Below are 12,734 nucleotides of genomic sequence, written 5' to 3' on the forward strand. Positions count from 1 at the left end.
ACAGAAGGCCTTCGATGGCCTCGGCTGCATTGACCAAATTTTCCAGTATGTAGATGATGCGTTAATTCACATGGCAACATCTAGGTGCTCTAGCTGAAGCTTTGACCTCCTTGGTCAAGGTGGATTAAAAGTTAACCCCACCAAGTTAATACTGGCAATGCAGGAGGGTAAATTTCTTGCTGTCATCCTCCGGGCTGGAAGTCGGTCCATTGACCATGATAAAGTGACAGTCATTTGTAACCTTCTGATTCCCAATGATGAAATCTCCCTTCCATCATTCCTCGGGATGTCAGGTTTCTGGAGGGACTTTATTCCTGACTATGAAGAGTTAGTTGCCCCGTTGTACAGCCTTTTAGTGAAAAACACCCAGTGGGAATGCACTGATCAACACACCAAAGTGGTCGTCTCTCTGAAGGAATGACTTGCTAGGAGCTCCCTTTTAACTGCCCCCGACTATTCTAAACCATTTGTATTGTAATCTGACATCACAGCTATAAGCTTGGCTGCGGTGCTCGGTCAAGAGCACCATGGTAAAGTCAAACCATCAGCCAGCCAGGGAGTTGAACTGCGCTACACTGAGTGTGAGAAACAACTCTTAGCTCTATATTGGGCCCTCTCTAAATTCCTGTATTTAGTTGGGAGTTACTCTGTTGAAGTTTGGACCTCCCACATCCCGCTTCACGATCTCACTAAGGGCTACATTAAAGACAGTAATGTCTCGGGTGTTCGGATTAATAGATGGCTCGTGGCTCTCATTAAAGAGAACGTTACAGTCAGTAGCCTTAAATCCCCTTGTCCGGCAGCCCTGGGACTAATCGCGTCTGGGACTCTGCACATCTGCCCCCTTCCGGACCCTGACGATCTGGTACTTAAGAGCAAGTTCGTTGCCACAGGGATTCTTAATTGACTGAAACGGTCAATCACGCAGATTATGTCACCTTTTATGTTGACTGTTCCTGTTATCACGTCAATGGCTCTCCTGAAACTGGTTTACCATCTGGCAGACGGGCACGTCTGCACTATTAATATATAAATTCCTCTACACATATATATATTCCTTCCGCTCAGTATGCAGAGGTGGCTGCTGTCCTGCAAGTCTTGCTTTCAGCCTCAATCATTCCTTCCCCTTTTGTTATCTGCTCCGATTCTAATTTTTTCTGTCTCGCTTTGACTGACTACCTCCCATACTGGCAGATGAACAATTGGTGCAGCACCGATGGTAGACCCATCAAATACTCAGATATGTTTCGACAGATCTACTCTATCGTGCAGTGCTTTCCCTCCCGAGATTTACATTGTGAAAGTAGATAAATCGCTAGGCCCGGATGAAATGTATCCCAGGCTGTTAAGAGAAGCAAGGGAGGAAATAGCGGAGGCTCTGATCATCATTTTCAAATCTTCTCTGGCTACAGACATGGTGCCGGAGGATTGGAGGACTGCTAATGTTGTACTGTTGTTTAAAAAGGGAGAAAGGAATACACCAAATAATTACAGGCCAGTCAGCCTTACCTCGGTGGTGGGCAAATTATTGGAAACAATTCTGAGGTATGGTACAAATTGTCATTTAGAAAGGCGCGGATTAATCAAGGACAGTCAGCATGGATTTGTTAAGGGAAAGTCGTGTCTGACTAACTTGATCGTATTTTGAGGAGGTAACAAGGAAGGTCAACGACGGTAGTCTACATGGATTTTAGCAAGGCTTTTGACAAGGTCCCACATGGTAAAAAAGTAAAAGCCCATGGGATCCAAGGGAAAGTGGCAAGTTGGATCCAAAATTGGTTCAGTGGCAGGAAGCAAAGGGTAATGGTCGACAGGTGTTTGTGTGACTGGAAGGCTGTTTCCAGTGGGGTTCCACAGGGTTCAGTACTAGGTCCCTTGCTTTTTATGATATATATTAATGATTTAGAGCTAAATGTAAGGGGCATGATTAAGAAGTTTGCAGATGGTACAAAAATTGGCCATGTGGTTGATAGTGAGGAGGAAAGCTGTAGACTGCAGGAAGATATCAATGGACTGGTCAGGTGGGCAGAAAAGTGTCAAATGGAATTCAATCCAGAGAAGTTTGAGGTAATGCATTTGAGGAGGGCAAACAATGCAAGGGAATACACAATAAATGGGAGGATACTGAGAGGTGTAGAGGAACAGAGGGACCATGGAGTGCATGTCCACAGATCCCTGAAGGTAGCAGGACAGGTAGATAAAGTGGTTAAAAAGGCATACGGAATACTTTCCTTTATTAGCCGAGGCATAGAATATAAGAGCAGGGAGGTAACTGTGTAATGATGTGGAGATGCCGGTGATGGACTGGGGTTGACAAATGTAAGGAATCTATAACCTGGTGTTGTAAGATTCCTTAGAACTGTATAAAACACTAGTTAGGCCACAACTTGTACAGTTCTGGTCACCACATTACAGGAAGGATGTAATTGCACTAGAGAGGGCACAAAGGAGATTCACGAGGATGTTGCCAGGACTGGAGAATTTTAGCTATGAGGAAAGATTAAATAGGCTGGGGTTGTTTCCTTTGGAACAGAGGAGGCTGAGGGGAGATTTAATTGAGGTGTATAAAATTATGAGGGGCCTTGATAGAGTGGGGATAGGGAGGACCTATTTCCCTTAGCAGAGGGGGTCACTGACCTGGGGGCAGAGATTTAAAGTAATTGGTAGAAGGATTAGAGGGGAGTTGAGAATAAATGTTTTCACCCAGAGGGTGGTGGGGGGTCTGGAACTCACTGCCTGAAAGGGTGGTAGAGGCAGAAATCCTCAACTCATTTAAGAAGTGTAAGGAATCTTACAACACCAGGTTATAGTCCAACAAATTTATTTTAAAATCACAAGCTTTCGGAGATTATCTCCTTCGTCAGATGATTGAATGAAAAGGTTCTCAAATCGCATATCTTATACGATGTTGGGACAGCATCACACCAATCAAAAGGTGTCGTTGTTATTCAAACAGGCCAGTCACGGAGAACAGAACGTCCCAGTACACTCGATATACATTGTGTCTTTTACACAGGCAAGCAGAAAGAAACTTAAAATGGCAGAGAGAGAGAGAGAATTTTAAAAAACATATAAATTTTTTCCCCCTTTTTGCTGGTGGGGTTACGTGTAGCGTGACATGAACCCAAGATCCCGGTTGAGGCCGTCCTCATGGGTGCGGAACTTGGCTATCAACTTCTGCTCGACGATTTTGCGTTGTCGTGTGTCTCGAAGGCCGCCTTGGAGAACGCTTACCCGAAGATCGGTGGCTGAATGTCCTTGACTGCTAAAGTGTTCCCCGACTGGGAGGGAACCCTCCTGTTTGGCGATTGTTGCGCGGTGTCCGTTCATCCGTTGTCGCAGCGTCTGCATGGTCTCGCCAATGTACCATGCTCCGGGGCATCCTTTCCTGCAACGTATGAGGTAAACAACGTTGGCCGAGTCACAGGAGTATGAACCATGTACCTGGTGGGTGGTGTCCTCTCGTGTGATGGTGGTATCCGTGTCGATGATCTGGCATGTCTTGCAGAGGTTGCCGTGGCAGGGTTGTGTGGTGTCGTGGACGCTGTTCTCATGAAAACTGGGTAACTTGCTGCGAACGATGGTCTGTTTGAGGTTGGGTGGCTGTTTAAAGGCGAGCAGTGGAGGCGTGGGGATGGCCTTAGCGAGGTGTTCGTCGTCATCGATGACATGTTGAAGGCTGCGGAGAACATGGTGTAGTTTCTCCGCTCCAGGGAAGTACTGGACGACGAAGGGTACTCTGTTCGTTGCGTCCCGTGTTTGTCTTCTGAGGAGGTCTATGCGATTCTTCGCTGTGGCCCGTCGGAACTGTCGATCGACAAGTCGAGCGTCATATCCCGTTCTTACGAGGGCGTCTTTCAGCGTCTGTAGGTGTCCATCGCGTTCCTCCTCGTCTGAGCAGATCCTGTGTATTCGTAGGGCCTGTCCATAGGGGATGGCCTCTTTGACGTGGTTGGGGTGGAAGCTGGAAAAGTGGAGCATCGTGAGGTTGTCCGTGGGCTTGCGGTAGAGTGAGGTGCTGAGGTGCCCGTCTTTGATGGAGATTTGTGTGTCCAAGAAAGAAACCGATTCTGAGGAGTAGTCCATGGTGAGTTTGATGGTGGGATGGAACTTGTTGATGTTATCGTGTAGTCTCTTCAGTGATTCTTCGCCGTGGGTCCATAGGAAGAAAATGTCGTCGATGTATCTGGTGTATAGTGTTGGTTGGAGGTCCTGTGCAGTGAAGAAGTCGTGCTCGAACTTGTGCATGAAAATGTTGGCGTATTGGGGTGCGAATTTGGTCCCCATGGCTGTTCCGTGTGTTTGGGTAAAGAACTGGTTATTGAAGGTGAAGACATTGTGATCCAGGATGAAGCGGATGAGTTGTAGGATGGCGTCTGGAGATTGGCTGTTGTTGGTGTTGAGTACTGAGGCTGTTGCAGCGATGCCGTCATCGTGGGGGATACTGGTGTATAGTGCCGAGACGTCCATCGTGGTGAGAAGTGTTCCTGGTTCAACTGGTCCGTGGGTGCTGAGTTTTTGTAGGAAGTCTGTAGTGTCGCGACAGAAGCTGGGGGTTCCCTGTACAATGGGTTTCAGGATGCCCTCGACGTATCCAGAGAGGTTCTCACACAGGGTTCCATTGCCTGATACGATAGGACGTCCGGGTGTGTTGGCTTTGTGTATCTTTGGGAGGCAGTAGAAGTCTCCCACGCGGGGAGTACGTGGGATGAGATCCAGACCTTCAAAGCATCCTACGCACTCTCATCCCACGTACTCCCCGCGTGGGAGACTTCTACTGCCTCCCAAAGATACACAAAGCCAACACACCCGGACGTCCTATCGTATCAGGCAATGGAACCCTGTGTGAGAACCTCTCTGGATACGTCGAGGGCATCCTGAAACCCATTGTACAGGGAACCCCCAGCTTCTGTCGCGACACTACAGACTTCCTACAAAAACTCAGCACCCACGGACCAGTTGAACCAGGAACACTTCTCACCACGATGGACGTCTCGGCACTATACACCAGTATCCCCCACGATGACGGCATCGCTGCAACAGCCTCAGTACTCAACACCAACAACAGCCAATCTCCAGACGCCATCCTACAACTCATCCGCTTCATCCTGGATCACAATGTCTTCACCTTCAATAACCAGTTCTTTACCCAAACACACGGAACAGCCATGGGGACCAAATTCGCACCCCAATACGCCAACATTTTCATGCACAAGTTCGAGCACGACTTCTTCACTGCACAGGACCTCCAACCAACACTATACACCAGATACATCGACGACATTTTCTTCCTATGGACCCACGGCGAAGAATCACTGAAGAGACTACACGATAACATCAACAAGTTCCATCCCACCATCAAACTCACCATGGACTACTCCTCAGAATCGGTTTCTTTCTTGGACACACAAATCTCCATCAAAGACGGGCACCTCAGCACCTCACTCTACCGCAAGCCCACGGACAACCTCACGATGCTCCACTTTTCCAGCTTCCACCCCAACCACGTCAAAGAGGCCATCCCCTATGGACAGGCCCTACGAATACACAGGATCTGCTCAGACGAGGAGGAACGCGATGGACACCTACAGACGCTGAAAGACGCCCTCGTAAGAACGGGATATGACGCTCGACTTGTCGATCGACAGTTCCGACGGGCCACAGCGAAGAATCGCATAGACCTCCTCAGAAGACAAACACGGGACGCAACGAACAGAGTACCCTTCGTCGTCCAGTACTTCCCTGGAGCGGAGAAACTACACCATGTTCTCCGCAGCCTTCAACATGTCATCGATGACGACGAACACCTCGCTAAGGCCATCCCCACGCCTCCACTGCTCGCCTTTAAACAGCCACCCAACCTCAAACAGACCATCGTTCGCAGCAAGTTACCCAGTTTTCATGAGAACAGCGTCCACGACACCACACAACCCTGCCACGGCAACCTCTGCAAGACATGCCAGATCATCGACACGGATACCACCATCACACGAGAGGACACCACCCACCAGGTACATGGTTCATACTCCTGTGACTCGGCCAACGTTGTTTACCTCATACGTTGCAGGAAAGGATGCCCCGGAGCATGGTACATTGGCGAGACCATGCAGACGCTGCGACAACGGATGAACGGACACCGCGCAACAATCGCCAAACAGGAGGGTTCCCTCCCAGTCGGGGAACACTTTAGCAGTCAAGGACATTCAGCCACCGATCTTCGGGTAAGCGTTCTCCAAGGCGGCCTTCGAGACACACGACAACGCAAAATCGTCGAGCAGAAGTTGATAGCCAAGTTCCGCACCCATGAGGACGGCCTCAACCGGGATCTTGGGTTCATGTCACGCTACACGTAACCCCACCAGCAAAAAGGGGGAAAAAATTTATATGTTTTTTAAAATTCTCTCTCTCTCTCTGCCATTTTAAGTTTCTTTCTGCTTGCCTGTGTAAAAGACACAATGTATATCGAGTGTACTGGGACGTTCTGTTCTCCGTGACTGGCCTGTTTGAATAACAACGACACCTTTTGATTGGTGTGATGCTGTCCCAACATCGTATAAGATATGCGATTTGAGAACCTTTTCATTCAATCATCTGACGAAGGAGATAATCTCCGAAAGCTTGTGATTTTAAAATAAATTTGTTGGACTATAACCTGGTGTTGTAAGATTCCTTACATTTGTCCACCCCAGTCCATCACCGGCATCTCCACATTTAAGAAGTAATTTGGATGTGCAGTTGAAGTGCCGTAACCTACAGGGCTATGGACCAAGTGCTGGAAAATGGGATTATGCTGGATAGTTCTTTTTTGGCCAGCATGGACACGCGAGGCCGAATGGCCTCCTTTTGGGCCATAACTTTCTATGATTCTATGAAGGTTAAAGCACATTCCAAGTCAGGCCCCACTAAGCATTGGAATGATGGGGTGGATGCAGCGGGGAAACAAGCAGCACTTACGGTAGATGCTTGGGAAGCTACTACTCCCCAGGATGCCCCTATCGCCGCTGTCACCACTAGAGCCCACTCGAGCATTTTTGAACCTCCGCTCTCAGCGGGCTACAGGCCTCCAGGTCATGGAATGGCGACATCAACCTGACAGTGGCCAACAAGTCACCGTGCGACACATTCCTTTAACTGTTTAACATGACATTGTGATGGCCCGCCCGGACCACGACCTCCCACCTGTTTGGGATGTGCCTGAAGCCCTTAGATTTCAGTTTTTCTGTGCCGTACACAATGTCCCCACTGGAGGACATCAAGGCTCACAACTCACTCAGTCACCTCCTCCGTATCCCCTGGTGGCCAGGTATCAGGGACAACACCACCGTGCACGTCCACAATTGCCTTGTCTGTGCATCAAACAACCTTGTTCCCCGTAAGAAACGCGCATTTCTTTTGAGTCAGGCATCCTTTGGACCATTGAAGCGCCTAAAGATTGACTATACCGGTACACTCCCACAGACTGTTAGAGGCAACAAACACCTCGTTATCATAGACTCCTTCACCAAGTGGGTCCAAGCGATACCCACTCATTGGCGTGTGCGGCGCTCGCTACCGCGAAAGTTCTTTTGGAACAAGTCCTTTCCAGGAGCAGAATGCCGTTGGGTCATTGATAGTGATAATGCAGCATCATTTGTTGTCCAAGTCATGAACGAAATGTGCACCATGTTAGGGATAGAACAGAAATTCCGCATTCCATACCACCCACAGGCGTCAGGCCTAGTGGAAAGAACAAACAGAATGGTTAAGACTATGCTGAAGAAGGTAGTTAGTGAGATCAGGGGAAACTGGGATCTTAAAATGTCCCTGATTTTGATGGCAATTAGAGGAACTGTGTCTAAAAATACTGAAATAATACCTTTTGTAGCTATCACAGGATGCAAAATGTGTCTCCCAGAACAATTCTATGCTGCCCCGATGGTACATACGTTAAAGCAAACCATTGCCACGGAACAGTGGGTCAGTTATTTAGTGGAACATGTGAGGGAGGTGCGTAAGCAAGTATCAGCTGTTAGTGGTCAGACCCAGAGAAAGATGTAGTTGTACTATGATAGGGATGTTACCCCTCAAGAGTATGAAGTAGGAGATAGGGTGATGGAGCAGCAGTTCTCCAAGAAGAAACCACTGCCGAAGCCCGCTTGGGAAAGACTATTCTATATTATGCAGAAGGCATGCCTTTCGGTAGATCTCATCCATGTGGTAAGGAGGGAGTGGATGTGGCTGCACAGATTGCAACTGAAACCTTTTAAGGGTACTGACCCTTGAAAGGCCTCCCCTTTTCAGTTCATAAATTTGGTTAATTTCTAATTAAATGCTAAGCTGTATGATGTTATTTCTTTTAGATTGAAAGGATGGCACTTGTTGCTCTAATGGATTTTGTTGTGACCAGTCAGGAAAGAGGTATCAGAGTACCTGAGTACTTCTCTTACTAATAACAATTGGCGGTGCAAGGCAGGCAGATAATCATCTGGCAAAACGATGCACCCAAAACGTTAAATTTTTCATATTTCTGGCGCTGACATGAGGCAAATAGATCAATTAAAGGCAACAAGGCAAGATCCCACATATAACAAAACTAAATTAGACCAGGATGAATCAACAAAATGTCCAAGACAAGGAAAAGGAACAAATAATGGACTAATAGTGATTTGTGATTCGGGATTTTCCTTCTCTGTTAAATTTTTCTTTTATATCTTTGCCTTCCAATTTATGTGAATGTATATATGCAGAATTTAACATGCAGTGCAAAGAGAAATGATACAGGATTTTACTAAGCACTTCTCAGGGAAGAAAATCAGGTGAAAAGACAAAGAGAATGTGGGAACTTGATAAAACAATATGTAAGTAATTAAAGGGACTGTATAAAAGAAATAAATAGGCAGACAGGGGATGTTATCAGAACAAAGACTATTAAGAACAACTGATCTCAAAAGCAATTTATATGAAGGGTTTCTACTTAACTCAGATTCAAAAAGGGGTTAAATGATATAGAAAACAATTGGATGCCAAATTTTATATTAGGCAAACAAATGAAAATCTGGAAATCAGATGGGAAAATGGTTTGGTGTAAGGAGCGAAGATTCGGATTGGTGTATTATGCTAGGAAGCCTACAATCTGCTTGTAGGCTTCCATGGCATATGTATGGTTTGGCGAACAACATTTTACCTTCCACCAATCAAAACTAAATTTAGGGACAAAATATTGGTGCCTGTTAGAGCCCACCATGTTACAGAAATTCAAGTAAGCATTACCCTCAAGACAGAAGCCTTAAAAGCAGTTGTAAATTTAGGCCATCCAATTCTGCCCCTTTCTTGACTTTTAAATCTATATTGCAATGGACCAGCACTTCTCAGGGACAATATCATTGTTATGAGGCAGCAGAATGATGACATTGAACAGTCTATTGGCACCTTGGGTAACCATGAATGGTGGGAGGTGGTATTTAGCATCTCCCACCTCTGCATTCCTGCTGGTAGCACAGCTATTCATGCTGATTATCCTCACAGTAATAGTTTGCTTTTTTTTATTAAAAAATCCTGAAACAAGTTAAGACGAGAGAATACGATTAGAAATATTAGCTCTGACAGGAAAATAAGTTTGCAAGGCCACAAAAAGGAGGATTTTTTAAGCCTCGAAGTGGGGAATGTAAGAATATTGATATGGTTTTACATTATTTTTATTTCTAACAAAGACAGAACTGTAATATAGACAGAATTGGTTTAAATTCTGTTCTCGAAAAGTCTGTCTTTTCCCCTCAATGATGCTGATAACATCGGAGAAGGATGAATTTCAGGACCAAAGACATTGTACTGTGAACCTGTTTTTTTAAAACACAGGCTTTTCATCACAGTAGAGGGTAGTGTAAGAGAAGGAGATTGCTGCAACATAAAAGGCAAGATTTTGCTATAGACCATGGATCAAAGGTTGTTTACAATAAAGCTATGGCTGGGGGGAAACCAAATGATAGGAAGCAACAGTATGGTGTGAAAAGGCATGGGGCCTCTCATCTGTTTGAACAACTGGGTGGTCATAAAACATCTGATAGTGTTGCATCCAGCAAGAAGCAGACCATAAAGAAAGTATGATGTGGAGATGCCGGTGATGGACTGGGGTGGACAAATGTAAGGAGCCTTACAACACCAGGTTATAGTCCAACAGTTTTATTTGAAATCACAAGCTTTCGGAGGCTTCCTCCTTCGTCAGATGAGCGTAGGATGAGTGTAGGATTCCTACACTCACCTGATGAAGGAGGAAGCCTCCGAAAACTTGTGATTTCAAATAAAACTGTTGGACTATAACCTGGTGTTGTAAGACTCCTTACATATAAAGAAAATTGTATAAAAAAGTGATAGTGTTTTTACTTAGTTAGAAAGATACCTCTCGCTAACTTCAAGACCCGATGGCGTGAACAGGTTTGGAGAAGCTATCTTCATGGTTCCTCATTAAATCCATGCACGTAAGTGTTAGACATAAGGCTAATGTGCACTGCTCTGTATGGGTGTTTAAGATTAATGTTTTGTCAATAATAAATGAAGTGAATTATCAGACATATTACTGTCTCTAGCTTTTCGAATCTGCTTAAACAGTAAAGAACGTATCCAACACCCCCAGGTAACCAACACTCGGCAACCTTGTGCACATAATGCTTCATGGTATAATGCCTGGAATTACCCAGACCCAAATGTATTATCTTGCATTAATCCACACTAAATGACAGCGGACACACATGGGCCCATTTCCCCAGCTTGTGCTCTATTGCATCCACATTCCTAACTCTCACACACATCTTTGTGTCACCAGCAAGTTTGAGAATTATTCCCTCTACTCCACCTTTGATGCCCTTTTCCCCAGTAAAACCCTAACTCGCTTCCATCTGCACTCTAGCTGTGGAGTACACAGAGCAGAAAAAGGCATTTCATTGTAAATTCCTTACACATCTTAACATCTGAGGTTATCTGCATCCATAAATAATTTCCTGTATGTATTTCATAAAAGAACGAACTCGTATTTATACAGCGCCTTTCACAACCTCAGGACGTCCCAAAGTGCTTTACAGCCACTGAAGTACTTTTGAAGTGTGCTTACTGCTGCAATGTGGGAATAAAGCATCAAAAAGGGAAAATGTGCTTTTACCTCAAGCAAATGTAAACCAGGTCTATTCATTCTTTAATTCTGGGATTTTTTTTTTAGGAAATTTAAAAAAAAATCTCCCTGGTTTTCCTGAAACTGTTGACTCATGTTGGGGACCAAATCCACAAGTGCCTGCAGTGGTGCCTCACCTAAGTGCCCATTCTCCATGTGGGTCTAGACAGTGAGTATGAACAGATTCAACTGACGAGGCAGGGGTGCAACATAACTGAGCCCAACCCTGTCCTCAACAATGTCCTTATGCGCACATTTCAGTAGAAGTCACTGGATAATGATTAGGTGTGGGAACAGTGGTGGTGTAGGCTAGCTGATGTATTTCTCTCCCCAGTCCAAGTGGGCTCTTGTCACCTGTAGCACACTGACTGCTTCCTATCAGCTAGTGCAACATAGATCTGGGTTCAAACATGGAATCTTCCTGTTCAGAAAGGCACAGTGCCACACCAGGCAGTGCAGATACCCACTAAGCCATTGAGCTGGCCACTTTTCTTTTTGGCATGAAGGGATTTTGTTCCAATCAACTTTTTCTTAAAAATGCAATGTAAGGTTAAATCAGGCTTATAACTTACTTTCTCAATACGCTATTTAGTTTTCACTTTGTACAGTACATATCTTAGAAATAATTAGATTTTCAATGCTAATATTCTGTCAATGCAGCAAAAGAAACTGGCTTGTTCCCATATCAATTCATTTTGAAACACAAACCATTGTTGAAGAATAACTCTTTAAATAAATTAAAGGAGGGATAATTACCATATTTTACTGACTAGATTATTAGTTATTTTGGCCCTTCCAGCTACTTTTCTCTTCCTCCCTCTTACCTCTGTCATTATTTTTCGCTTCACAAAAGGGAAGGAGCAAACTTTCTGTATAGTCAGCACAGTATGATTTCAGTGGAGACATGCTTGCATCAGACAAATGCGACATCCATTTTCAATACCTCTGCACCTGCAGTTTGTAATCATTTCACTGCCCTATTTCAAATTTGAAATGTTAACTGGACTATTATCTGGGTGGTGGTGTACTCGCTTAACTATATGACGACCCACCTCAACAAAGCTCTTATTCTACAAATAAAGCTGGCCTATATAGATGCAGTTGCTTTGTTAACAAACAGGTTAACTAAAAATATTCTGCTATATGCTTGAGAACAGGTAGTTATCTCAAATATTATTAGTACAGAGTTTGTAACAACTGTGCTCCTTCGATTTTTTTTTTAAGCTCCTTGCCATAGATTAGGGGGACAAGGAAATAAGTTTTAAGACCACCATGTACCATGACAACTTTATACAGTAATGCATCCTTACAACATATCCAGGACCCAGTGGGTGCAATTTCCCATCGACAATAGCCAGGAGCTGCACTACAGCTGACAGCTACTTAATTTTCTACTTGCCAGTTGTGAAAAAGTGGCCTACCACTATTTTCTGATCTCCCAAACTCTGAAAGAAACTGTTGCGATAATTCAAGGAATGGAGACAGCTGACAGAATTACTTGCCACCTAATCATTTCCCATTTTTTTTAGTTTGTACAAGCACCAGCTAAAAAAAGGCAGACAGAAACCGCTTTTATCTACAACAGAAAAAGTTC

General features: G+C 44.9%; 1 protein-coding gene across 2 annotated transcripts in view; it reads right to left on the bottom strand.

The window, feature by feature from the left end:
- Window positions 1-12,734, bottom strand: part of suclg2 (succinate-CoA ligase GDP-forming subunit beta) — a 344,808-nt gene that overhangs the window by 256,157 nt on the left and 75,917 nt on the right. The window contains exon 2 of one of the 2 annotated variants that reach the window (XM_067998876.1): window positions 7,480-7,716. The exons of the other annotated variant lie outside the window; for it this stretch is intronic. Within the exon in view, the coding sequence (XP_067854977.1) occupies window positions 7,480-7,530 (51 nt within the window). The 5' untranslated portion in view covers window positions 7,531-7,716. The remainder of the gene's footprint in view (window positions 1-7,479; window positions 7,717-12,734) is intronic. 2 annotated transcript variants of the gene reach the window in all.

Source organism: Heptranchias perlo, chromosome 17, assembly GCF_035084215.1.
Source record: "Heptranchias perlo isolate sHepPer1 chromosome 17, sHepPer1.hap1, whole genome shotgun sequence".
Lineage (NCBI taxonomy): Eukaryota > Metazoa > Chordata > Chondrichthyes > Hexanchiformes > Hexanchidae > Heptranchias > Heptranchias perlo.